We start from the raw sequence: 26,368 nt of genomic DNA, 5'->3' as shown, positions 1-26,368 counted from the left end.
GGGGTGGTGAAAGGCTTTGGTTTGGGGACCCTTTGGAATGAAAGACATTATGAGTGTGAAATTGTCTGATAGCGTCTACCCACTCAAGCCACTTGTTTTCCTTTATTCCTAAAGACAAGGAAAATATATAGTGTTGTCTTCAGTAGTAACATTTCTGATTTATACAGTACAGGAATCAAGTATAAATGGAAATATACAGATAGCCCAACACAGGTTGTATGGTAAGTTTTTACTTTTAAAAGGGTTTTACCTTAGACAGTTACAATAATGGCTGTAATCAGATGCATTTGATTCCCAACCTGCCGTGAATTGCATCCTAGGTACCCTTTAAACTGGAATATGGGTTCGTCTGTTGTGAAGAGTCTGCCAGAGTTGCTATGGCTACCCCAGTAGGGGTGGGAAGTTGTGTGCACAGGCTGTTCACAGCTCACGCTGCTAGCGCTACATTTCACCAGAGCTCCCCAGATTGCCTCTGCAGCAAAAACAAAGAGGTTAGTCTACCCCTTATTTGCTGTTAAAAGAGGGAAGATAGAAATGATTTTATGTTAGGAACAGAGAGTCGTTGTTACCGGCTATTCTCCTTTAATTGCTCTAGCACTGCAGGAAAAGAAAGGGTTAACGATTAAAAGGTTTCTAGTAATTAGCATCGGGGGCTTTCTCATGTCCTTCTGTGCTCATCTTCCTCCCGCTTTGCTGCTCTCAGAACTAGAACTGGACAACGGGCAGCAGAACTTGCCAGGAGAAAGTCTAAGGAATCTTTTGGCATCTGGTTGGGGAATGGCTGATTCCTCCTACCCCCTGTCGAAAGCTGCTAGTGCTAGCCCAGGACCCACTACAGACATCTCTGCTACAGCAGCTGCATACAAACTGAGCTGAGCTGTAGAGAGATCATTGGCCGCCAGGGAGAAGTCAGCGCAAAAAGCAGCAGGATTTCCCTCTACTCTTAACCTCATCTCAGAAAACGAGCTCCCCAACGTAGACTCTGCAGAGAATGGTTACAGATTTTTATACACGGTTACAGGAAAGAAGTGGGGGAGAAGAACAGAAAAGCACCTGGTTGCTCCTGGGGACTCAGTTACAGCAGCTTCCCAGCTGAGCGGCAGGGCACCTCTGAGTGCTGCCTTCTATTAATTACTAACTGGCCGCCCAGAACCACTGCTCATTAGAGCAGAGCTGCAGGGATCAGAATAAAAGAAAAGGAGGACTTGTGGCATCTTAGAGACTAACAAATTTATTTGAGCATAAGCTTTCGTGAGCTACAGCTCACTTCATCGGATGCTGTAGCTCACGAAAGCTTATGCTCAAATAAATTTGTTAGTCTCTAAGGTACCATAAGTACTCCTTTTCTTTTTTGCGAATACAGACTAACACGGCTGCTACTCTGAAACCAGGGATCAGAATGAAGGCATAACTATTATCTCTCAGCCTCCTAAACACTAAGGCCAGAATTTTCAGAAGAACTTAGCGCCCATTAAGGCATCTAAATAAGTGGCCAGATTTTCAGAAGAGTTCAGCACGTGGGGAACATGCTGGGTGCCCAGCTTTGAAAATCTGGCCCTAAAATATCACCACCTTGCATATCCTAAACTTCCACTGTCTTCAGATGGAGATTTCAGGCTGCAAAAGAAAGTAAGACTGGTCCCCAAGAGGATGGTGGAGACCTCCAAAGTGTGTAACAAAGAGACAAAATTAATAACAATGTTTTTCACTAGAGTACATGAAATTGTTGAGTTAAACCACTGTCATTTATGTACATTCTGTGATTTCTTGAGTGCAATAAATATACAATACCTTTACACTTGATTTTAAAGAAATGAAATATTGAAATTAACTCAAAACTGACATAATAAATATGCATTATTTTTAAATGGCTCCTGGCAAGGAATGATGCTCCTTTGAGGGTGTTCACAGAGACTACAGCATGTGCTTGAAGGACCCTCTTGCATCAACAATAAAATAAGCTCTATGGTTCATTTTCTTCAGTCCTCATATTGGTGAAAGGGTTACAGCTTGCTGGGAAAAAGGGGGTAGAGCAGTTGGACAACTTTTCATCACAGACAGCAGATAGCTATCACTCTCCCTATGGTTATGAGTTGGCTCACTCTGAGGGGAGTGCAGCAGGTTGATTTTTGGGACAAAGCCGGAATGTTCAAGAAAGAGCTGGCTTGCTCTTAGCATCCCAGACATTCTGGCTCCAGTCAGCTTCTGCAGGTCACACTGGCAGTTTTAGGGGGTGGGGAGATGGCATCTGGCAGACAAATGGTTGGAGCTGGGTGAATTCTTCGGTAAAAAAGGCTTTTAAATTAAATGTACTTGTGTTCAAATTTGTAAAATAACCATAAAACAAAATAAATTTGACAAAAATGTGAACGCCTCTCACACTGGAAGACTTATTTAAAGAAGAAATGACTTTCAGAAGATAATGTTTAATCCTGGAGAGCAAATCATGACTAGCATTTCACCCTCTGACACTCTACATAAACTCTACTATGAGAGATCAGGACAGACATGCTTTAACGATAACATAATCAGTGATCAGATACGATATATTCAAAAAGGCAATGAGAAAATTCAAAACTTTGAGACAACACAAGAGACTTACTTCTTAGTCCTGAAAAATATGACTCCCAATGGGAGATATTTTTAAATGGCTCCTCTTTGAATGAATAAATAAATCTGAGTATACTGTAAACAGAAAACAAGTTGTCATTCCAACACAAAAAACACTACATTGTGTAACAGTTCAAGTTGGTCAAGTACAACAATTATCACCCCAAGTACTAAGCAAGTAGGAAATCCAAAGTTATCCCAGGCATCATACACAGCATCCAAACAACAAACATTGTAACTTAACTATCCTGACAAATAATAAAATTTCATTAATTAAAACTTCATTTTAAAAAACAGATGAGAAACACACGGAAACCAGGTATTTCTGAACATAAGACCTAACTTGAGTTGTCTTAATTAAAACTCAATTAAAATAAATCTTTAAGATATGGTATGCTATTTTACATTTAAATCTCAACACACATTTTGTTGAAGGGTCTTCTCAGACTGGAAAGTAGTTCACAGAGTTAACCACATCCACCAATAAAATTTATTCTCATCTACATTCTATTTTGCACATGACAGTGAACAGAAAGATATACTTTATCACTGTGTTAAAGGGTAGCTAAACAAAGATGTCAAGTACAGTGCACTTTAATTGATACCCCTTATATAGTCTGGCATAGTTTCCAAACTGTTCTCTAGAACGCTCAGTTGTCAGGCTACAAAAGTTGTTTACAATGAAGTAGCTCAAGTCCTCCTCCTGATTTAAACCTTTGAAAGCAGGTTCAAAGAAAATCTAGGACTGGTATGGAGCCATATGAATTAAATAGCATGTCATTAGAGACTCGAAAAAATGTGATATAAGAACATAAGGTAACATCTGGAGTGAGTATACAAACCTGTGTAAGGTTTCAGAGTAGCAGCCATGTTAGTCTGTATTCGCAAAAAGAAAAGGAGTACTTGTGGCACCTTAGAGACTAACAAATTTATTTGAGCATAAGCTTTTTGGAAACCTGTGTAAGACATTCATTCTGATAACATACCCATAAAGCAAATAATTTTAGTGGGAGCAGCAGCGTCTAATTGACACAAGTGAGAACTGCAGCAAAACAACATTTTTGTTCAGTTCCAGATATTTGTGAGAGGGTGAAACCTAATGGCTATTAGTTTTATATTTCCTAACTTTTTTATTTAAACTTGCATCCTAAACACTGCATTTTTGTAACACAAAAGCCTATAGAAATGCAACATTAAGATGGCAAATTTGGAGTTAAAAACAGGAAATGCAAAAGATAATTTACTCATATACAGCTGTTAGGTCATCTGCATTGCACATGCTGTATTTTAAGAGGTACATTTAACAGACTAATTAGTAATATGTAAATTAGCAGTGAATTAAAGTTCACATGAGAATCTTAGCTTTAACATTTCTGTTTTTTATTTAAAATTGTAACCTCAGAATTGTATAAAAATAAACAGTTGCATTTAATATACTTGTGCTGTTTGTTTTGAGGAAAAGGAAAATAGTAGCTGAAATCCTAGAGTTTTGTGTTCTTGGAGTTTATTGAGGGAGAGATTCTTACCGTGTTTCCCATGTGTGCATGATTTTCCTTCTCTCCAATGAGTGGATATGTTTTGCCTCACAGAGCACTGTGGATGTGTTTAGCAGTTCTTTTTTTCTCTCTCTCTTTAACAGACCTTTAATATCAGTACAGTTGCAAGTGACATCTCAGTGCATAAGAGTACAAAGATACTACATTTCTGGAGGTTCTCTCCTCCCATTTGGGACAGAGGAAGGAAACATGAGGAAGAACATGCAATCACAAACAATGATCAACTCCAGTTAAGAGTGTAATCTAGCTGTGCCTGAAGGAATAGTAACATGCACTTGGTTAATCTCTCTGTGCCTTGGTTCCCCATTTGCAAAGTAGGGACAATAATACTTCCTTATCTCACAGCGGCATTGTGGGGATAAATTCTTTGGTGTTCGTGAGGTGCTTAGATATTACAGTGAGCAGTCAAATAGACAGCTGTAATTTAACCTGCTGTACTATTCTTTCAGTGAAGTGAGCCCAGATGCAGGTAATACAGAAGAAATCAGTGTTAGGGCTGGTCTACATTAAAAAGTTAGATCGACCCAGCTACATTGCTCATGGGTGGAATCCACTAACATCCCTGAGCAACATAGTTAAGCTGACCTAACTCCCAGTGTAGACAGGACTAGGGCCAGAAGAATTCTTTCATTGACCTAGCTACTGCCTCTTGGGAAGGTAGATTACCTACACTGATGGTAGTATCCCTCCCATTAGCGTAGGGAGCAACTACACTGAAGCGCTGCCGGGGTGTTACCTTAGACGCTTTTCCCCCTTTTTCTCCATACGTTTTGGCATATAAATCAACAGACCTTCTGTCAACCATTACCCCACTTTCTTCTCCCCTGCACTAAACCTCAGGACAGCTCACAGGCAAAGGCTCCTTTGCCTGCCTCACACACATAGGGTCTGCTGCAGCGCAGCTGGCTTCCATATATTACTGTGATGATGCCTTTGCTATGATTCCTTTTAGCTCCTATATTCCATGCAGAAACAGGGGAACGTTCTGGGCTAGATTTATCTTGTGATAACTTTAAATATTCACAATACAGTAAAGGAAAACTGAGTAAGGCTATAAACACACATCTCAGGATTTTGATGAAATCACAACCCAATTTAGGTTACCACGATGTCATCAGAACCCAATTATGTCTATGCATAACAACTTAGCTCATAGTTACCTGTTTAGTAAGTGTGGTTAAAGAGATACTGTTAAGGCTGATTGTGGACTGGGTACTGAAATATACAGGAATCCTGCTCTCTGAAGTGTCTAAGAGGGCGATATCTTTGTATATTTCACGACTCTGCCTATTCACTCTGACAGAATAGAAGGGCTGAGGTAGGGATGATCTGTTATTATTATTTATTTGTATTATGGTAGCACCTATAGGCCTTGATCAGGTTGGGGCTCCATTGTGCTAGGTACTGTACAAATGCATAGTAAATTATCATTACTGTCCCAAAGAGCCTACAGTTTGAAAAAAAGATATTAAAAGGTGGGTGGGACAAGGCAAGGTAACAATAATATCATGTATGAGTATAGACTTGGATGTACATTTCACAGAGGTATTAAGCCAATTAGCAGCATCAATCACAATAATCACAATTTTCCCCCTTGCTTAGTCATTGTCAAATATCAGGTTTTGTGCAGGCTTCACAGAAGTGGTGGCTTTTAAGTAGGGATTTGAAGGATGATAATGTAATAACTGAACATTTTAATAAGGAGATTTTCTCATATGTAAGGGGCAGCATGGGAGGAAATACATAGATACTTGTTCATGAAGTAAACAAATGGACATTTGAGACTGGCATTGTTGGAGCAAAAGTGGGGTCAATGTCATGTTAGTATAAGATGATGGATCATGAAGGAGCAGCTAAATTGTGAAGGGTTTTGGCAGTTAAGACAAGAAGATTGTGCTTGATGAGGTATAGTGTGGGGACTTACATTATGCAATGTGTAGATAATAGATTTGATTATGCAATGTAGAAAATCTGCTTTTATCCTTCTATTTCCTTGCTCCAAAGTGTTTTTTATAATCTTTTTGTGTTTAGTCCAATCCAGCATCTCTGTCTCCTTTTCATAGACTTTCTATCAACATTCATTGTTATTGATTATTGTAACATTTTATGAACTTTCACCTACTTTCCAGCAATTGAGCTCACAATCTGGTTAGGCTTGTCCTAGATTCCAATTATTACCACACTGGCAACAGAAGCATTTGTTTTACCTTAAAATAAATCCAACTGCGCAGAGACCTCCAAAGGCAAGGAAAAATAATTAAATACATCACCACAAATAGCAAAGTCTGATGTCTTTTTGTGAGGAACAATCAATATCAAACACAAAGATGCTTTTAAAAATTAAATCCCAAATGGCTTTTGAATCAGACAAGTCCACTGTTTAGTGAAAGAGAAATATAAACAGCTAACTCAACTTTAATTTTTAAAAGGTATAACTTCTAGCTTTCCCCTCTTCACTCAGAAATAGCCTAAACACCTATCTCTTTCCTTCCATCATGGGATCCTCACTTTTACTCTTAATTGGCTATCTTTGGCAGTGGTGCTGGAACTAAGGATATTGCTACACCCCCTGTCTTGAAGTAGTAATAACAAACACCAAATACATGGTTTCCAGTATCAGCACCCCCACTATAAAAATCGTTCCAGCAGCCTTGATCTTTGGTATCTTCCACTGTCAATCCCACATCTCTCTCTTCACCTGTTGCCTCATGGCTTATGGATGCCTGCAGGGACAGATGGCCAGACCTCCTGCTTTACTGAGAGCAGTGATTGGAAAGTGCCAGAGGGAAGAACTTAAAAAAAACCCACACAAATTATTATTTAATCCAAACTGATTGGGGCAGAAGAGGGAACTCAGGGTGCAAAAACTGTGAACATTTCATCCAAAGCAGGATTGTCTTAGTTTTGCAGCCTCCCATGTTATATACTTTTATTTGATCACCTTTAGGTATTGCTCAGCATTTCTGGTTTTGAATAAGCAGAACTGTATTAAACAAAGAACAGTGGGGCAGGATAGCAGTCGGCTGAGCTGGGGCTCAAACTGACTGACTGGTTGACCTGTCCATCATTCCATACTGACAATTTGTGAACCGACTGTCTATGAATCAATGCAGTATCCCTTTTTCCAATCTGATTCTTTAATTCTAAGAATCCTCTAAACAAACAGTTTCTGTCCAGCTTTCCTGATAAACAAACTGAACTGTTTATAGATCATCAGAGTTATTGTTTTCCACATAAACTTGTGTGCACTTTCACTTTTGGGTAAATTCTCCTTAACTTACTCTTAATACAAGCTCAGAATCGCACATAGTCATGTGACTCCAGCAGGTGTGGCTTGAAAAAAAATATTGAGAAGCTCATGATATACTCATGACAGCTGGCAAAACTGCCTTTGATTCCTATAACAAATGTCTTCTCACTTATTTTTGTCTTTTAGATTATTGAAAATTATTGACTTATTTTCTATATCCCAAAATAGGACTTTTTATATATCTTCTGTATTTATACATAAAAAATAATTACACCAGCTATTAACTTATTACATATTTTATAAGTATCTATCTCAGTGCTGTCCACCCTTCTTAGCATGAAACACAAACAAACAATTTTTTAAAAAGTCAAGGGACCACAATCGCCTGCAAATCCCTTGCTGGACTGATGACAGCTGCTCAAAGTATTCCACACTCATTAGAACTTTTGCTGGGGCTGCAGGGGAGGAGATGGAGGCAATTGGGGAGGGAGTATCCTTTCTGCCTCCCGGAAGTGATGGGGCTGATTCAAACACATCAATTTAATAATCACAGATTTCTGTGTCCTGCACAAGAGGCACATCACAGAAGGAGACCTCCTTTGTGCCCTCTTACCCCAATTCTGGGTTGCTAGGATCAGGGGACAGTATGGCCCTTGTGTAAGTAGGAGCAGTCTTAGGGGTTGCTCTAACTTATGTCAACCCTGCTTTCATAGTGCTAAGTGTTGCATCATTCCCCCTCCCATCCCTACACTGTGAGCTGCAAGAGAGAGCTCTGCAGGGACACAGGTTGCTCCTGCCAAAAGAACTTTCACCAAGGCTTCTGTAGCTCATTTATGTCCCCTGCATGGTATTAGAGCATCTTAAAGTGACTGGAATGGGAGCCATGACCTGGTCCACAAACTTCTAGCAAAAATTTTACTTGAGTTTGTACCACTTTCAACAAGTAGCGTTCCTATGCCATTGTATTTATTTTTAACAGCACAGACACAGTAAATTAATTGTATCAGATCCTCTAGTAGAGTAAAATGTCACAGCTGTATTGACTTCAACTGAGCTATGATGATTTACAGAATTTGAGGATCTAGCCCATTGTCTATTCAGTTATATTTTAATATTTTACATGCTGTATTTAAAGAACTGCTTCCCCCCCCCCGCATAAAGCAATGATTGCAGTGGTTCTTTAGAAAATTTGGTTGATAGGATTTCTACCTCATTTCTTCAGGTTTTTTGTCATTTAGAAGAAGCCCTCGTTTGGATTAAGTGTGCTGAATGAGATTGACATTTGCAATATGTGCCGAAGACTTTCTGCATGCAGAAAGAGAATATTGCACACCGAAAATGTGTTCCATTTCAACCTATATTATTAATGGTCCCTAATACTCTACACTATAATCCTTTATTTTCAGTTGCTACCATTTTATGCTAAGGTGTTTTTTAAGTTTCTTATTTCTGTTTGTTTTGCCTTTAGTTTAGTTTACCTTTTTAAAAGCCAGATTTTAGAGTCTTGCTACTAAAATATTTGCATCATAAAATGCAGCTTATAGATGGAATGTTCTTCCTGTACCCACCTTGGTAATGTCTCTCTAGTTGCATTTCTGACAACTTTGTGTTTTCATTTCCAGCTAAGAACAATATGCCCATTGTAAAATATCCTAGGACTGTAGAGCCTCTCTGGATTGGATGGGACAGGAAGGCACAGAAATGTGGATTAAGACATACAATTTATGCTGTCAATAGGGATCACTATACTGGGGAATGGTTGGACAATTTGAAGCATGGTAAGAATATTGCTTACTAGAAAGTGCATTATACATTTATATGTTCTTTATAAGTTCTAAGGGACAGAGATTTGTGATTAGTTTTATCTGTTTCTAGAGCACAATCTCCGTAATATGGTGCTATATATTTATATATCTATATATTATTATTATTATTATATATAATAAACTTAATGCAGATTTCTAAAATGTTGCTCAAGCACATTTTCATTTGTTAAATAAAAATACTAATGTTCTGGTTTTAATAACTGCAAGTCAAATAAATGATGCTATGCACATTCATAGCAAAACATTACTGTGAAAATACAGACTAGTGCTTTAGTCAGTTATGTGCACCTGAAACTACCTTGTATGTATAATAAGAGTACATGATGAGGTGTGGGATAACATTTTTATTGACATAAATTTCAGTACATTGTGTATTCTGTATATACCACTTAGATTACAGAGGAAGTTGTATTTGAGAACATTTTCAGAGACGTTATTGATATTGGGTGTAATTTTAAAAAGTTCTTAAGTCACTTAGGAACCAGAGTCACATTCACAGTTAATTAGCTCCCAAATCATTTAGGTGCTTCTGAAATTTCCACCCTGTATGTATGTGTGTCCACTACTTCATGTTCTCTTTCCCTGTTTATTGCAGAAAAGAAAGTGAAAATATCCACTAGAAACTATGAAATTTTTATTGATATTATTTTAAAAAGCATGTATATGTAGCTAGAAGCTGCTGTTGAGAAAAAAATATTCAAAATCATCTCTAATGCAGATGATCTTGTTTTCTTAGATGCCTTTTAGGTGTGGTGAATGGTTGGGGAGTAGTCATTAGTTTAAGGTGAAGTTAAGATCAAAAGGATAAATCACTAATTTAAGAATAGAAATTTTTATAAGAAGAATACAGTTAGCAAAAAATAGATTAAAAACTCCAAACATTCAAAGTTAAGTTTAAATTTACAGGAAACCCAAGCATTAAAAATATTTGAATTCACTGGTAAGGTGCTCTTACTTACCAATGGATTTTGAGGCCAGTGCTACTTTGTTTGGTGATTTTGGTGGTGCAGTGACAAAACAGAGTTTATAATGAAAGGTCATGTGCAGTCTTAAATTTACAGTGACCCTTTGCTCAAAAAATAGAAAAAATCCAGAGATTTGGACATAGGAATAAATGAAGTCCTAACAACCTAATTAATTGATTTAATATCAGGTCAAGTTCATGCCCCTGAGAAGGGACAGAGCAAACTTCTTTGTCTTTGTTGGACCCATGCTGGCAGGGAGATCAGAAAAGAGCCACAGGCAGTGCAGAAACACAGGCTGTCAACCCTGACCTCCAGTGATTCCCCCAGGTGAGGGAGAATTGTTCACTAGTCACAAGCTCATCCTCAGCATTCTCACCCATGCCAGACTGCAGCGCTCAGGACCTGAACTTGTATCCCTTAAGGCATGTGATACTTCCATACCGCTGCACTGGCCAGGGCTGGGGTTTGAGTCTTATGCAGATGGAGAAATAAATTATAAATGTGTATTAGTAGCAGGTCGCACGCTTCATAGCTTGTGTATGGCAAGCCCATTGCACATGCCAGAGGCTCTTTGCATTTCTCCATTCCCTCTACAAGCTCCCTGTGTGCCACCTTCCCATTCCCCTTGTTGTCAAGGGACTCCCTGCAACTCCCTTCAGTTCCCCTCCTGCCAGGAATTCTGTGTGCCTCATCCACCATTTATCTCATGCCTAAGTCTCCCATTCTCCACCCCCATACCATCAATTCTCTGTGCATCCCCATTCCTGCTTTCCCTTACATCCTCCATGGCTCTGTGTGCCCCCAATTATTTCCTCCTTTGAGGGGGTCCCGCATTCTCCTCTCTATGGCAGGTGCTTTGATTGTTTTTCACCTATTTAAAATGTCCCAGTCATGCAGAAACAACAACATATAATTTAGAGAAACAATCACACTCAAAGCAAATCTTTGGGAAGAAAAGATGGATTGAAAAGTGTGCATCCAAACTATTGGGTAGCTGGTTAAGGGTAGAGTTGCAGAAATTAGGGTTAGTTTGTGAACAGTTTGCAAATAGAAAACAATGGTTAAATGCATCCTATAATTTATATTCAGCCAGCTCTCCTGTTCTCCCATGCTTCTTATGGAGGCATCACCTTCATGGGGCAGGTTCTACATTTTGCAGTCATGGGACAAGGAAAGTTTTTAATGTTTACTGATGTTACTTGTACATCACAGCAAACCAAGTCAGTATAAATATACAAGATAAACCCAAGGGTGGGAAGAACCGCAAAGTTGCAGAGCATAGAGAAGCATTTGAAAATGGAGGCACTTATCCAAACCTATGAAGACTCCCATCAGGCCCCACAATCCTCCCACTCCCCTGCCCTAAGCAGGTCTTTACCTCTCACCATCTACTTGGGCAAGCCTAGAGTGCTGCAAATCCTCTCTGGTGTTATTGACATTTGGACTCTATGGGGGATGCCCCCTTTCTGAGTCCGCCTTTTCCAGGCACTCCCTGTCTCTTCTCTCCCAGTGTGGCATCCCCACACTCTTCATTGACCAATCTTTGGTTTCCTCCATGGTTCCCCATCGCCTACGCTTTCCCATGCTGCTAGCCGCTTCCTGGTTTATTAATTCCAGCAGGGAGAGCAGTGAAGAATAAAACAAGAAGAAGAGAAGGGCAGACCCTGGCCTCCCAGCCTCACTGTAATGGTCAGAGGTGAGAACTACAGAAAAATTAAAAATTATTGTTCTGTCTGGGGACAGTTGGAGCAAAATCTGGGAGTATAGACCCAAAACAGGACTGATGAGAAGTATGAAAATGTAGATGTTAATGACATACAAAGGATCAGAGCAAAGAAGTAGTATTATTCCCAGTTTACAGATGGTAAACTGAGACACAAGGAGATTAAGTGACTCACCCAAAGTCACACAGCAAGCCTTTGATAGAGATCAATAGTGCATCTGACTATCTGAATCACCAGCATGAATCTAGCCTCATTTAGAAAAAGCTGCAAGCACACATATTTACCTGTGCCTTCTCATATTCTAGATTGATGAAACTATAAAAGCTTGTGTTCCTGATTGACCACTTAAATTAAAAGCTGTGCGTAGAGAGAAACATGGTGTTCTGTCTCTCCTGTTTATATAGTTAATGACTCCTATTAAGCCTTGTAAAGATGCCCACATATTTTATAAATGCTTATAATAACAACCATATAGTAGTTTATGTCTTACTGTAGCCCCTGTACTTTGTTGCAACAGGAAAAGGTACACAGACCTGGAAAAGTACAGGTGCAATATATAATGGTGACTGGAAGTTTGGAAAACGGGATGGATATGGAACATACAGCATTCCTGACCCTGTAACTAAAGAATACAAGAAAGTGTATTCAGGCTGGTGGAAAAATGACAAAAAATGTGTAAGCAATCTTTGTTTCAAGTCTTTTACTTGAAATTACCTCTCAAGATTTTAGCAAGTGGCAGGAGACAATCTCATGTTTTGAAATTAGTCCAAAATCATGGGGGAGATTTGGAAACAAAATAAAACAAAACAACAAAGCTTAAACTGTTGATTTTAAAATTACATCTGTAATCTGAGGCTAAACTGAAGGTATGAAGAGACTTTCAGGAAAGGAATGCATGTGAGGCCTATGAAAGCATAGTGAGGATGTTATTATTTAGGGCTTTCTTGGCCTGCCAAGGTGGATGGCTGAAAGTATGACCTTCCCTCTTCTCTTAGCTCCCAATGTTCTTGTAATTCTGTGTATGCTTTTGGTTTCCAAAACAAAATGCTTCAGTGCTTTGTTTATTTTTTATATTAGATACCATAGAAGATTTAGTCTCAAAGCTAGTGTGGACATATAATATTCTGTGATTGCTGGGAGAAGGAATGAGTTTAAGCTCTCCTCTGGGTTTGAATTTTGTTTACATTTTAAATGTAATTTTGTGCTGTTGAAAAAATGACAGCCCTGGAGACTAAAATCCTTTATCCATAGAAAAGGCTCACCATGGGCAATAGCAGTTAACCGCTTGCCTACAATGGTCTTTCAATATGTCTCTGCCCTATAGACAAGTCGGTTTTCAAGGTCATTGAATCCTTGGTCTCTATTAAAATTGCCAGCAAAGAGGAGTAGTTGTAGTGTTGAGTCTTTTAAATGTGAGCACCTGTCCATTGACAGCTGGAGTGAAATAATATATAACCAAATAGCTGTCATATCATGACTACAAACCTGGGTCACATTCAAAACTAGAAGCAGAGAGACAAAAAGGTCTGTATCCCTCAACACATCCATCTAGTTTCTACTATATTTGAATTGGGCAGAGGAAACTTGTTAAAAAAGTATGTATTGAAAGTGTTGCAAGAAGCTTAAACCAAGAGACTACTTAAAAAGGTTAGCATTTCAAAGAAGGTCACTCTTCTTAACAGGGAAACCACCTTTGTAATAATGATTGCAGCCTTCTTACATGCAGAATCTTTTTGAGAAATATTTCCTGGTCTGCTAGTGAAAACCTCCTGTTATTCTTTGCGTCTGATCTTAAAATAAATTAACTGTCTTATATACTTAAATGGCAGGCACTTCCATAGCTCTAGACTCTTGAGGGAGGCCTCATTTCTCATTCTTTGAAAATATATTTTGAATGGTTGACCTTCAGTGATTTGTAATGACATCCTGATGCTGCTATTCCTTCACTTATATAAAAGCTTCTCATTTGCATTCTTGAAGCTCAATAAAATGAATATTCAGAAAAATCAATTCTTTCCAGAACTGATTTTATTTTTCTACTGTGATAAGATACTTTATTCCTCTGGGAAAACTCATCAATATCATGTAAACATTTCTGACTGATAGGAATCTCCAGAGTAGGGCATGCCTTTTGAGGTTGCTTTTTGGCTCTTCATAACAGGTGAATACATACAGGTGAACAAAATTCAAAATTTGTGTTTCCTGCGTAAAATAAAATGTGTGACCTTAATCAAGGAGTCCATTAACCAAAACCCACCACTAGCCCCAATTGATTGTCAATTGCAGAAGGAACACTAAGGACTGAATAGGTTATGGAGACTGCATCACCGCAAAAAGTAGACCCTTCATGACAAAATTGAAACAGATGGCAGGGGGCAGCATGGATGAAGCTTGGACTGATGTACCTGTTGTATGGATAAACAGAATACTTCCCTCTCCATGGCTGTCAATCCAACAACTTTTGACAGTGCTAAATTCATTATTAAGTCTTTAAAAAAGAAAGGAAGGAAGCACAAAAGCTTTTGAGGGGAATTTAATGTGTTTATGATTTTTTTGGTGGGGGGGAGGAAAGAATCAGGGAACAGTGCAGATTCTCTTCTCTGAGCTAAAGTGGAACTGAGTTTTCTGTTTCTGTGCTGCAGTCTTTGTTGGGTGTGTTTTCTCCTCAAAGTGTTGTGCAGTAGTTACTGTAGGTGTTTTCTGATGTGGCAGTTTACTTTTCCCAAGGATCTTGAGTATCTAGTAGAGATCCTTAGTCTCTCAAGAGTCAGTGGTCCATTGCTTGGGACTAGGAAAGGTACTGTGTCTTGCGGGGTCATAGAATCCCCATTTTAAAGGACATCCCTTATTTGGTGCCCAAGTCTGTATGCCAGTAAAACCCAATTTGATCATACACTATGATATAAATTTATGGTTTTGTCCTGTGTAAGATTTTGTAGCAGAAATTGTCAGCTGGAGTCCCTTAAAAATCCTTTGTCCCGGAGAAGTTGTCCTTTATTTCCTTGAAACATAGGTTATAGGGATTGATCCTGCATTGGCCAAAGGCCCTCACAGTCAGAACTAGGTTATTTCCTCCTCTGATTTCTGCATTTCTAAAATGACAATGCATTAGACTTGGCCAAACCTGCATTTGTTTTGGAGACTGTCTCTTCTTCCACATATGGGTTGGTGCTTTTACACTTTTATTATAAAAATATAACATATTTACACTGTTCTGAATAGCTTCTGAGTCTGGATGCCACTAGTAATGTATACAAATAATAATGAGCAAGTTAGTGGCAGATCAGAGAACAGAATCAGGAGTCCAGACACTGAGCACTAAATATACTACTGGTTTTTAATGCAGAGAATTTAAAGTGAGAACTGTAACCTTTTAATTTTAGGGCTATGGAATTAAGTTTTACTCAGACATGGAATATTATGAAGGGGAATGGAGTGGTGGGAAAAGAAGCGGCTGGGGCAGAATGTACTACAAGGATGGTTCCATCTATGAAGGACAATGGTTGGAAGACCAACACAGTGGCCAAGGAATGCTTCGCTTAAGTAGGTTCTCAACAGCTTCTACACTTGAGACATTTTCTGGAACTTTGTCTTGACCTCCTGCACCCCATTTTGTCTTGATATCTAGGTAATACCTCCACCATCCCTAAATATGACCTATTAGGGTGTGGATTCCTCCTCAAACCTTCCTCCTCGCCCCCAGTTTTGGTCTTGGATTCCAGAGAGAGAGGGAGCATCTGCTGGATGGCATTGTTTTATCTCTTTGCTCTATGAAGATGGTGAGCTAATGCTACCCCTATACAGCTCTGAGTGTCTCAAGCCAACACAGATATAACTTATGCTTACTATAGTAGTAAATTGCCAAGATGGGCAGGGAGGCAGGTTAGAGGATGTACTACTTGTATGAGTAAAGAACAAATGTCTCTGTGATAAAACCAAATGCTTTTACCAAACACAGTTTTTAACTGGTGCATCTGCCATGTTTGGTTTCTCCAATATTTATTATTTCTGACTTTGTGTTTATTTTGCTTTTCTTTAAAAGGATATAACTTGTTTTTTGTTTGTTTGTTGTTGATTGTTAATCAATGGTTTTAAACACCATCCCTCTCCAAAGCCCTGTGCTCATTGGGATGAGTTCCCAACAAACACAGGAGATCTTTGGGGATTAACACTAACCCAGAAATAATATTGAACACAATATGTATGAATTGGAAATTTCAGGGAGAATCTCATCATAAAAATAGAATTTTGGATTTTTGGTTTGGTTGGAGTTTGATCAAATGTAATCTAAAGACAAGAATCCCAACCTTTCTCAAATAGAAGATTTTGTGTTTCAGGAAGATTTTAGAAGGAAATATTATCTCCAGTGTTATGTGGGTCTTCATCTAATTGTTTCCCCAAGTGAATGCTGACATCTTAAACTATTCCTCATTACAACTCTTTTGGCATAATAAACAAAGCTGATAATCAACACCGCTGACCCACTCCCTTTTGCTAATGATGGGAACTCAACATGAAGCACTCCTTCCACTTATACTAATCCATAACATTAAAAAATTTAACCAGGCATCATGTTCTGAGCATTAATTGATAACACAGCACTGTCAGTTGAGGGCCACAATTTTTTAACTATGTGAAGGCTTCAGATTTGACATGCCTAAATATGTTATAGTTTAAAAAGTTGATTTTTAAACATTTTCTCTAATATTCAGAGCTACATTGTCATTCTCAGTTTTTCATGTTTGGTACCTTTGCGTTTGTGGGAGAAAGGGCTTTAGAATTATACCCAATTTGACCCATTTCTGACACAGTATTGTCAAAATTTCCACCAACTGGAGGACATGGAGCTGGGAGCCAGGGAGCAGCATATTCCCCTGTGACATCGCAGAGGGTAACACCATTGAAATTATGATTTTGTAGATTTTTGCGAATCAAATGACACCTCCCTTACCTTGTATCATTAACTTGCCCACGCAATTACATGTGCTCCCAGCCTATCAAGGCTGAGCCATTGGCTGCTGTCTTCTCTCTGTTTCAGAGCTCAGCTACTTCTGTCACAGCCTGGAACTGATTATAAGCTGGATTCCTTTTGGTTAAAATTAGCCAGCACAATTATTTGATGCCCACAAGCTTAATATATTCAGCTCAGTTTCTGGAAACATGCCCATGTGCTGAAAGCTTTGCAATGGGGAAAGAAAAGCAGTTCTTCAATGGAGGTCATGATGAGCTGCAACCCAAGATTAAATTGCTTATGCTGGCAGAATGCCTGGAGAGGATGATCTTAGACAAGGGAATCACATTGATTTACTGGCTCAGTTATAGTCAATTACAGGAAGGTTTTAAATCAGACCATAGCAAATGTACAACAGAGACCAAGGCAATGAACATTAGTGTTTCAACTGTCATGGAAAGAGTACAGATCAGACCTCCAGTATTTCAATTTATCCTGAGTGTTTGATAGAATGGGGCTATCAGGGCCAGCTTCATGACTTGCTGGGTCTACAAGCTGCTGGGACAAGAGAACAGAAAGGATCAGCGCATGAGTGACCTTCTGGCACTATATACTGGATGAAACTTCATTAAATCTGGCATCCTCATTGTCCCTGGCTCCCTTCTACAAACCCAGCCTAACCTATCTGTGTAATAGCCACCTTCAGAAGGGTGTTCCACTTTCTATTCTGTTGCCTTTACCAAGTGCTGACAATTCCCAAATACCCTAATGTTCTCTGCAGTGTTAGCCCAAAAGTGTCACCATCACCACCAATGCAAAGGATGCTGGAGTTCGCCTGGACCCACAGGTGCAACCAACCAATATTATAAGTAATGTAGACAGAAATGAACACCATTTTGGAAAGGGGGGTGTTGTGGCCAGAAACACTGCAGCTCAAAAAGAGAGGCCCCAGAGTGGCCTGTTTTGAAATGATCATGATGGTGACCCTGGTAATATTCCAGCATCCCTCAGAGCTGAAGTCCTAGGTGACTGTCATAATCACAGGTCTAATGCCACCACTGTGAAGGCTCTCTCATTTCCTTGCAGCTCTGTATTGAGTGTAGGTGGCACTCTTTCCTGTCCATTATGGTCTGAGTCTTAAACAATATAGAGTATAAAATTCTGTATAAAAAAGAGTCTTACTTCTGTATGCAGAAAAATTGTAGGAGGTACAGTAGAGCTGAGCAAATAATTTGTACATGTAATTTATCTAACAAATGTATTTTTCGGGGCATGAAATGTCCATGAGCAAATCATGATTTTCTGTGAATATTTTTCAATGGTGGTTCATTCACAAGAAGTTAACTGCAAGTATTTGAAATTCAGATTATTTTGATTAGACACAATCACTAAGGTCACCCAATGTCTTCCTGTTTCCTGACTGCCTGAGCAGAATTCTTAGAGCCAGGATTCCAATGTGAATAGTTGTGATTATAGATCTGAATTTATGTTCCCTAACTTTTCTGCAACATTTGTTTAACATTTGCTATTCCTCAGCACTAAATGTGTTTACTTAGAATATTTGTGGAAAGTGAATACAACATGCATGTGAACACAGCAAAGTGAATCAATGCAACACTTAAAATAAGTATTTGTCTACATTTTTGCTCCATTAGATTTTGCCTTATGGATGTAGCCAGGCAAACGTTTTATGTATATGTTGGCTTATCCGTGTTTTGTTGATTTGTTTAATTTCTAATCACCTAATGAAAATGTGCACCCTTTCATTGTCTGTCCACATCTTTATTTGACTCATTACAGCAAATGAAAATCGGTATGAAGGAACATGGAAAGATGGAAAAAAACATGGCCTAGGAAAGTTTTTCTACCTGAATAAAGGCCAGTTGTTTGAAGGTTTCTGGGTAGCAGATTTTCCGAAGTATGGAACTATGATTGACTTTGGACGAGAAGAAGCTCCTACTCCTACACAGTATCCAATACCCAAGGTAACTCTGCTTGGAAATTTAACGTTGGTGTTTCCATAGTCAGCACAAGTTACAGCCGTCACCATTAGATTTTAAGCCATACATCTAAGTAGCATTTCTTTCTTCTTTGAGTGATTGTGTTCACATGGGTTCCTCACTCTTGGTGTGCATGAACCCCATCGCACATAAGACTGGATTCCTTTGGCCAGCGATGTCTTTTGGAGCCCCACCTGTGCCCTAGATGTCCTTGTGTACCCCTACCCAAGGTATAAATGATGAAGTGGGCACAATTGTTACCACCTGTGGCAGCGAGACAAAACCCTACTCAACTTTTAGTTTGCCTGTTGCCTTTAAAAAAATAAAAACTTTGTGGTTTTTTTTACTATTTTTGTTACTTTTTTTCCATAGGTAATTAGTAGGCTCCCTGATATTGGGACTCAAGCTATTATAGAAGAAAGCTAAATCTTCAGAATTTAAGATAAGCCTCTCCTATGATGCTTCTATGCAACTCAGTGGCGGACACTTTACACTTTAGATGAATTGAAGACATGTCAACTCTTATCTCAGTTTTGAGGGTCCTGGAGAGGGAAGCCCATGTCTCAACTTGTCTCTGGAGCAATGCTTTTTCCTACCCCTTCCTGAAGAATTTGACAAGTGGATCAGAATTGACAACTGGGGTCTTTTAGAGATCTCAGCCCTGGAGCTCAGAATGGATCATGGCTCAACTGGGGCACTAGCTAAGAGGGGTATGGAGGGAGGATTGAGCCTTAGCTACAGCCTTCTTCTCCATGTCTGAGCACTTTCATTAAGTGCTCCTAAAGAAATAACATTAGGCAGGTATCCCTAGCCTTCTGAGTCAGCTAGGGAAAAAGCAGCAAATGGAGCAACGCTCAGGGATATTCCTTTTGCCTCAAGGGACTTGCAGAATCATAGGACTGGAAAGGACCTTGAGAGATCATCTAGTCCAGTTCCCTGCAACTCATGGCAGGACTAAGTGTTTCTAGATCATTCCTGACCGTTGTTTGTCTAACTTGCTCTTAAAGAGCTCCAATGATGGAGATTCCACAACCTCCCTGGGCAATTTATTCCACTGCTTAACCATCTTGAGAGGAACTTTTTCCTAATATGCAACCTAGACCACCCTGGCTGCAATTTAAGTCCATTGCTTCTTGTTGCATCCTCAGAGGTTAAGGGAAAAAAATTCTCTCTCCTCCTCCTTGTAACAACCTTCTATGTACTTGAAAACTGTCATGTCCCCCGCTCATTCTTTTCTTCTCCAGACTAAACAAACCCAATTTTTTCAATCTTCCCTCATAGGTCATGCTTTCTAGACCTTTAATCATTTTTGTTGCTCTTCTCTGGACTTTCTCCAAGTTGTCCACATCTTTCCTGACATGTGGCACCCAGAACTGGACACAATACTTAAGGCCTAATCAGTGAGGAGTAGAGTGGAAGAATTAACTTTTCATGTCTTGCTTATAATACTCCTGCTAATAAATCCTAGAATTATGTTTGCTTCTTTTGCAACAGGTTTACATTTCTCCCCAGTTCAGGAACCCCCACCCTCTTGGGACCTCAGTATAATATTAACAGACTTTGTGTCCCTTCTTTGAACCCTTAATCCTATACCACCTATCGATGAAGGTTGCCCTTTTAGTATGTATTGCATCATCTCAAAGGGGAGGGGAGATTCCGTCTCTTATGGTGGGTCCCCTTTATACAGTGTTTCATTAGGACAGTATTATTCCTAGGCTTCATCCCCAATTCCTGGCAAAAATTGTTTCAGAACTCCATATGTACTAAAATTAATTAATTTTCCAATTTTCTTCCCCAAGCCTCATTCAACTCCAGGGAGGGGTGGGGGAACTTTGTATGCTTGATATAGTAAAGGCATTATCATACTACTTTAATGGGACAAAATCATTCAGGAACACACCTAGACTATTTGTGGCCTTTGCAGATAGGGTTAAGGGTCAGGCAATACATATCCTCACACAGATTATGTAAATGGGATTCCAGCTGTATAAGAACATGTTAGAAACTAGCCAATTTAGAGTCACTTAGCCACATTACTGCTCATTCTCTTAGGGTTCAGGCAGCCTCTGCTGCCTAGTTGAAGAATGTCCCTATTTCTGAAATGTGCTGGGCAACGATGTGGTGCTCAGTTGACATGTTACAAGACACCGTTCTTTGGTAGAAGCTTCCAAGCTGGATGCCTGTTTGGACACAGTTGTCCTGCAGTAATTGTTTAAGTAGGACTCCTTGTACCCACTTCCATTCAAACAGATCATTTCATCAGGAGGGGAACCCATGTGGCAATCACTCAGAGAAGAAAGAACGACTATGTACCTTACCCTAACTATGGTTCTTTCAGAGGTGTTGTCCACATTAATTCCACAACCTGCTCTCCTTCCTCACTACTATGGACACCTACTTCTCAGGGATTCTGTATTGGCAAAGGAACTGAGGGACAGTTGGGCCTGCCGCCTTTTATGCTCTCAGTTTGGGGGCAGGGTGGGAAGCAGGTACAAGAACATCTAGGCACAGCCCCATCCTGTTGGCCAAAGGATCTTGAACTTGTGCACCAAGAGTGCAATCTATGTGGTCAACACTAAAGTACCAAAAAGTTACTATAATGTTCTTTCCTCCCTTTGGTACAGTTAAAAGAGGTCACCACAAACAATGCTTGACCAACTCAAGCCTCACCAAAATCCAACATTACATCTTTTCTCTGCTCATTTCTTTGTGTGGTTTAGATATCAAGAGCTTTGGGGCATTTGTCTTTTTTCAAAGGCCTGTTAGTAGTAGGCAAACCAATGGTGCTGCAGAAATAATAAACAATGAATGGTCACTATGGAAAAATAGGCTAGATCTTAGTTGCAAAGGAATATTTAGTTGTGACCGGAAAGAGTGCAATGTTCACAACTAAAAATATTTATTTTTCAAGACTTGTCAGAGATCATACAATAGAACTGCCTCTTCAATGATCCATCCCAAGAGTAAATGGATGAATTACTCTTTCCATTAAAGGAGGATGTTCAGTTCTAGTTATTTGTTTAAATTCCCTACAGATTAAATTATAACACATCCACTCAAGGCTCTGTTCCTGCTCTGTGAACACAAGAAAGGTCCATCTAGCCCACTATTCTGTCTTCCAACACTGGCCAATGCCAGGTGCTTCAGAGGGAATGAGCAGAAGAGATAATCAAGTGACCCATCCCCTGTTGCCCATTCCCAGCTTCTGGCAAACAAAGGCTAGGGACACCATCCCTGCCCATCCTGGCTAGTAGTCATTGATGGACCTATCCTCCATAACAAAGAGAAAGTATCCACCTCCACTATAGCTATAGTACTTTTCACCAGAATTAAATTAACATAAACAAGAAGCCAACCAACTATATAATTGAGCAGAATATTTTGAGCATTCAAAAAACTAGTGGAGAAAGGGGAAGCAGCTGACAGTTTCTCTGGGACTGTGGGTTGGCAGGGTCATATATTGAGTGCCATGGAGGCAGCACTGCAGGAGGCTCCCCAGTCGGCTCGACAGATACTGCTAGGGGAAAACTTTCTGACAGCCATGCACGCAGCACCTGCATACCTAATTGGAATCGATATGAGCAATCATTCAAAGAATAGATAGGCACTTCCTGTCATCATAAAATAAGGAAAGTGTAGAAAGTGTTTTAAAGTATTTAGTGAAAGACTGTGGGATAAATTTAAGTCCAGTTAAGAGGGAGATTCTGCAGCAGCTCTTGAATAATCAGTGTTTACAAATCCTGAACTTCTTTAATTACATTGCTTAAAATATTCGTTTTCTTAATTTAGATTGAACTGGCCAATCCAGATGATGTTTTAGAAGAGGCCCAGGCAATGCTTGACAACAGCCAAGAATGAGAACAGGCTCCTGATAAAGATATGAGAAAAGAACATAAGACTCATTGTTACTTCTTCATTTGAATCATCTTTCTAGATCCATGGTACATGAGACGGTGTGTTTTGTAAAGCAGAGAAGCAGCACCAAAACCTACTTGGTTCTCAAGAAATTAATTAGTTCTTCAAAACTGCCACAATGCACACTTCATTCTGTATTTCTATTTGGACAGGATCCATTTTACTCAGGAGTTTGGAAGCTGAAGAGGCCTTATAGGAAGAAATTATTCTGCCCATGAATAAATTAAAAGTAGGTGTTGACCTCCTTTGACACTATATTACAGAAAACCTGTGTGTGATCGTAAACCAATTTCCAGGCTGTTTTAATACCAGATGGCCATGGTCAAGTGGGCTGAAAGCCAAGAACACACTATCTATACTTTCATGTTCCAGTTGCAAGAATTAAAGTCATGGCATTCTGAATTAAAGTCCTCCTGGAAGGTCTGTATTTTTATTTTCTTCAGACCATAGCACTAACTCAGTGTAATACTAGTGCTACAGTTAAATTAAAAACAGACTAGTACAGATGGGTGAATGAAGATACATGCTGACATAGATGTCAGTCTGGTATTGCAGAAAGAGGTGCATTCTGCTGGTGGGTGCAGTTAGGGTTTTTATATGGGCTTGCTTGATTTTGCCTTCTATACATCCCAAGAGTATTAATTTAGTTTACAAATTTCTGCACATAGGGGTAGCTTTATTGGAACTAAGAATCATTTTCATGCTGCACTAAACACCATTAAAAAAAATTAAATGAAAAGGTGAGATGGAACCTGGTTTGCAGCCAGATACATGACTGCCATACTGTAGGTGTTACAAAGAGGTCATTTTCCAGCAAGACATCCATTCCCAAAACACTACCCATAAGTGCCAGGTTTACAATAATGTCCATTTAGTTATGGGGAGATGATTTCTTCCCAAAGTGACTTCTAGTCTTGATCCAAAAAGGCTGCAGGTTTCATACAAGAAATTCCTTATAATCCTACAGAAGTATTTTCTAGCTCAACTTGAAAGGGAGGAAATAGCGATCTATTACAATGCCCTGTCACAGATGAGGAGGATTTCTCCCATCAAAGCCCAAATCGATTGGCTTTTGGTCGGTGAAGTAGATATGTACGGGCTGCCCAGGAGAATAGAATTCTTCCTACGTTTCCTATCACCCACAGGCTATAGTAGCAGCCACAGGCCTCCATATTCCCCCACGTTTTTTGGCCAAAAGACGCTGAAGTTTAGTTGGACTGGTCTCCTCCACCTCCACCCTCACTCCCACACAGTAAGCTTCTGCAGAGAACAGCTCTGTGAGATGCTGAGAGGAGGAGTATAGTGCCCTGGCCCAGCATCCCCATGGCATGCCCTCCCTGTACAGAGGAATCCTAATGTTTCCATTAGTCTCAAAGCTTTTTGTGCCTGCACAGGGGAGATGGGAAGCTGGATTTCGCTTACATACCCCATAGTAATCGACAATGAATTTTCAAAAACATGTTTTGAAATACCCAGTCCTCTCAGTAACTATGTATGGTCTTAGTAGAAGCCACCACTGTACTTAACAGCTGGTGCTCTAGATAAAGCCTGAGAACCACTCTGTGTGATCAAAATGCACATCTGGTAAATAGAAGGCAAATTCTAAGCCTAGCTCTACCTCTCTCTTGCCTTCAGTAAGTCACTTAACTGTAGAGCAGTGGTTCTCAACCAGGGTTCTGGTGCCTCTTGGGGGGCCACAAGCAGGTTTCAGGGAGGCTGCCAAGCAGGGCTGGCATTAGACATGCTGGGGCCTAGGACAACAAGCCGAAGCCCCACTACATGGGGTTGAAGCAGAGGCCTGATGCCCTGCCACCCGGTGCTGAAGCTGAAGCCTAAGCAACTTAGCTTCACGGGGCCCCCTGTGGCATGGGGCTTGGGGAATTGCCCTGACTGCTACCCCCTAATGCTAGCCCTGGCTTTTACATGCACAAAAATAGTTGTAGCCCAGATGGGCTGTGGAATTGTTATAGCATGGGGGGGGGTGCTCAAGGAAAAAGGTTGAGAACGCCTGCCCTAGAGCACACATCATTAGGCTGAAGTCAATGAAGGCATGCTAATTTACGTTAGATATATTTCCAAATTGGTGCAAGAGATACATGTACCTCTTGCAGAGAACTGCTATGAGGATTCATATGTGTAAAGCACACAAGTGCCATGTTACATCAGAATGTCTGAAGCTGATTAATGAAAAAACAAAAAAAATCACTGTTAATCAGTTAGTGTGTGATTAGTTCATCCGATTTACACTGCACTTCTGAATATCAATGAAAATGAGAATATATTTTTGTTGAGAGTTCATTCAACTGACTCCCCAAACTCTAATTTAAGTAAGAGCCTCCTTTAAAAACACACTGAGTCGAGAACAATATCAAGGTCAGGTATAGTCCCAAGAATAAAGCAGTGTTAAAGTGAGGAAAGAGACTGTGACCACATTATTCTCTTTATGCCTATTTGTGGAGTCAGGAAGGGTTTTGTCTGCACCTGGTAGCCCATATACCACATTACACTCAAGACTCTGAATGGTGACTCACTGAATACTTAAGAGGATATCTTCACGAAACTGAGATTATTACTGGCACCGTGTAACTAAATGGAGTAAAATGAGTGACAGTTACAGAACAAGACGTTTGTCAGATGTCTTGGTGACAAGACAAATTATAAGCATATTTTATTTCAATTTTAAATCTAAACATAATATATACAGCAACTGGTGTTTAAACTGCTTAAAGTAAATGCTTAATACCATTAGTATAAACGGGATCAGAATAAAATGGAGTGCACTCTACTGTTTAGAGAACAGATTTGACATCATGAGTTCTGGTCTTTATTTGTGCCTCTGCCATGCAGTTAATATGTGATCTTGCACAAGGCACATCTTTTGTGACCATTTCCCCAGCTGAAGAATGGGGAAAATACATACATGAGCTGCGCCTAAAGGCTTAAAGTGCAGTTATGGTCAGAAAAAAATGACTAGTAATAGCTCTAATTAAAAAGGAATGCAGACAGGTAAAAAAATTAATAAGGTGCCTTGATCACTGTGTCCTTTTACAAACCCACATTTTCTATTTTTAAAAGTTTTCCTCTGCCGTTGCTCTGTGAAAGATTCATACAAGCGGGGAAAAGTGACGTATCCAGGAGAAACAATGAAAGCAACCCCCTTCTAGACACACCCGGGGGGGGGGAAGGGGGAGAGAATGTATTTATTTATTTATTTATTTATTTTCTATCCTCTTTCATCTATAGTTTCTATCTATAATTTCTGTTTGACTTTCATATCCAGGAGTTTTTGGGGATTGCAACGCAAAAAATGTTTTTGCTTGTGAACAGAGTACAATAGGAGCAAAAATGTCACTGAGATATAGCCACAGCACTCTGATACAAATTTCAAAGTAATTTTTCAGAATATAAACTGCACTTTGAGTTCAGTCTTCTCAACACATCTTATTGGGAGTAGTGCTTGTGCTAATAAGTCAGTTGCATTGATGCAAGTGGGACTGCTCATGATAGTAAGTACTACCCTCAGTAGTCAGTGTTTGCAAAATTAGGACCTTAATTTGTAAAGCATGTTGAA

At 39.6% G+C, this 26,368-nt stretch overlaps 1 protein-coding gene across 1 annotated transcript; it reads left to right on the top strand.

Moving 5' to 3' along the window:
• Window positions 1–335: 335 nt before the first annotated feature.
• MORN3 (MORN repeat containing 3) lies at window positions 336–25,796 on the top strand. Its single transcript, XM_038373314.2, has 6 exons — window positions 336–491; window positions 9,039–9,194; window positions 12,449–12,606; window positions 15,315–15,474; window positions 18,683–18,867; window positions 22,672–25,796. The coding sequence occupies exons 2-6, from the start codon at window positions 9,050–9,052 to the stop codon at window positions 22,738–22,740; spliced, it is 717 nt and encodes a 238-aa protein (XP_038229242.1). The 5' UTR covers window positions 336–491; window positions 9,039–9,049; the 3' UTR covers window positions 22,741–25,796.
• Window positions 25,797–26,368: the final 572 nt, after the last annotated feature.

Source organism: Dermochelys coriacea, chromosome 15 (genome assembly GCF_009764565.3).
Source record: "Dermochelys coriacea isolate rDerCor1 chromosome 15, rDerCor1.pri.v4, whole genome shotgun sequence".
NCBI classification, from domain to species: domain Eukaryota; kingdom Metazoa; phylum Chordata; order Testudines; family Dermochelyidae; genus Dermochelys; species Dermochelys coriacea.
The sequence above is the reverse complement of the archived record's forward strand: the minus strand, read 5'-3'. Positions and strand labels throughout refer to the sequence as shown.

Coding starts and splice junctions, on each gene's coding strand:
- MORN3 (XM_038373314.2), top strand. CDS start 9,050: ATGCCCATTGTAAAATATCCTAGGACTGTAGAGCCTCTCTGGATTGGA. Junction 9,195..12,448: donor GTTGGACAATTTGAAGCATG/GTAAGAATATTG, acceptor TTGTTGCAACAG/GAAAAGGTACACAGACCTGG. Junction 12,607..15,314: donor GGAAAAATGACAAAAAATGT/GTAAGCAATCTT, acceptor TTTTAATTTTAG/GGCTATGGAATTAAGTTTTA.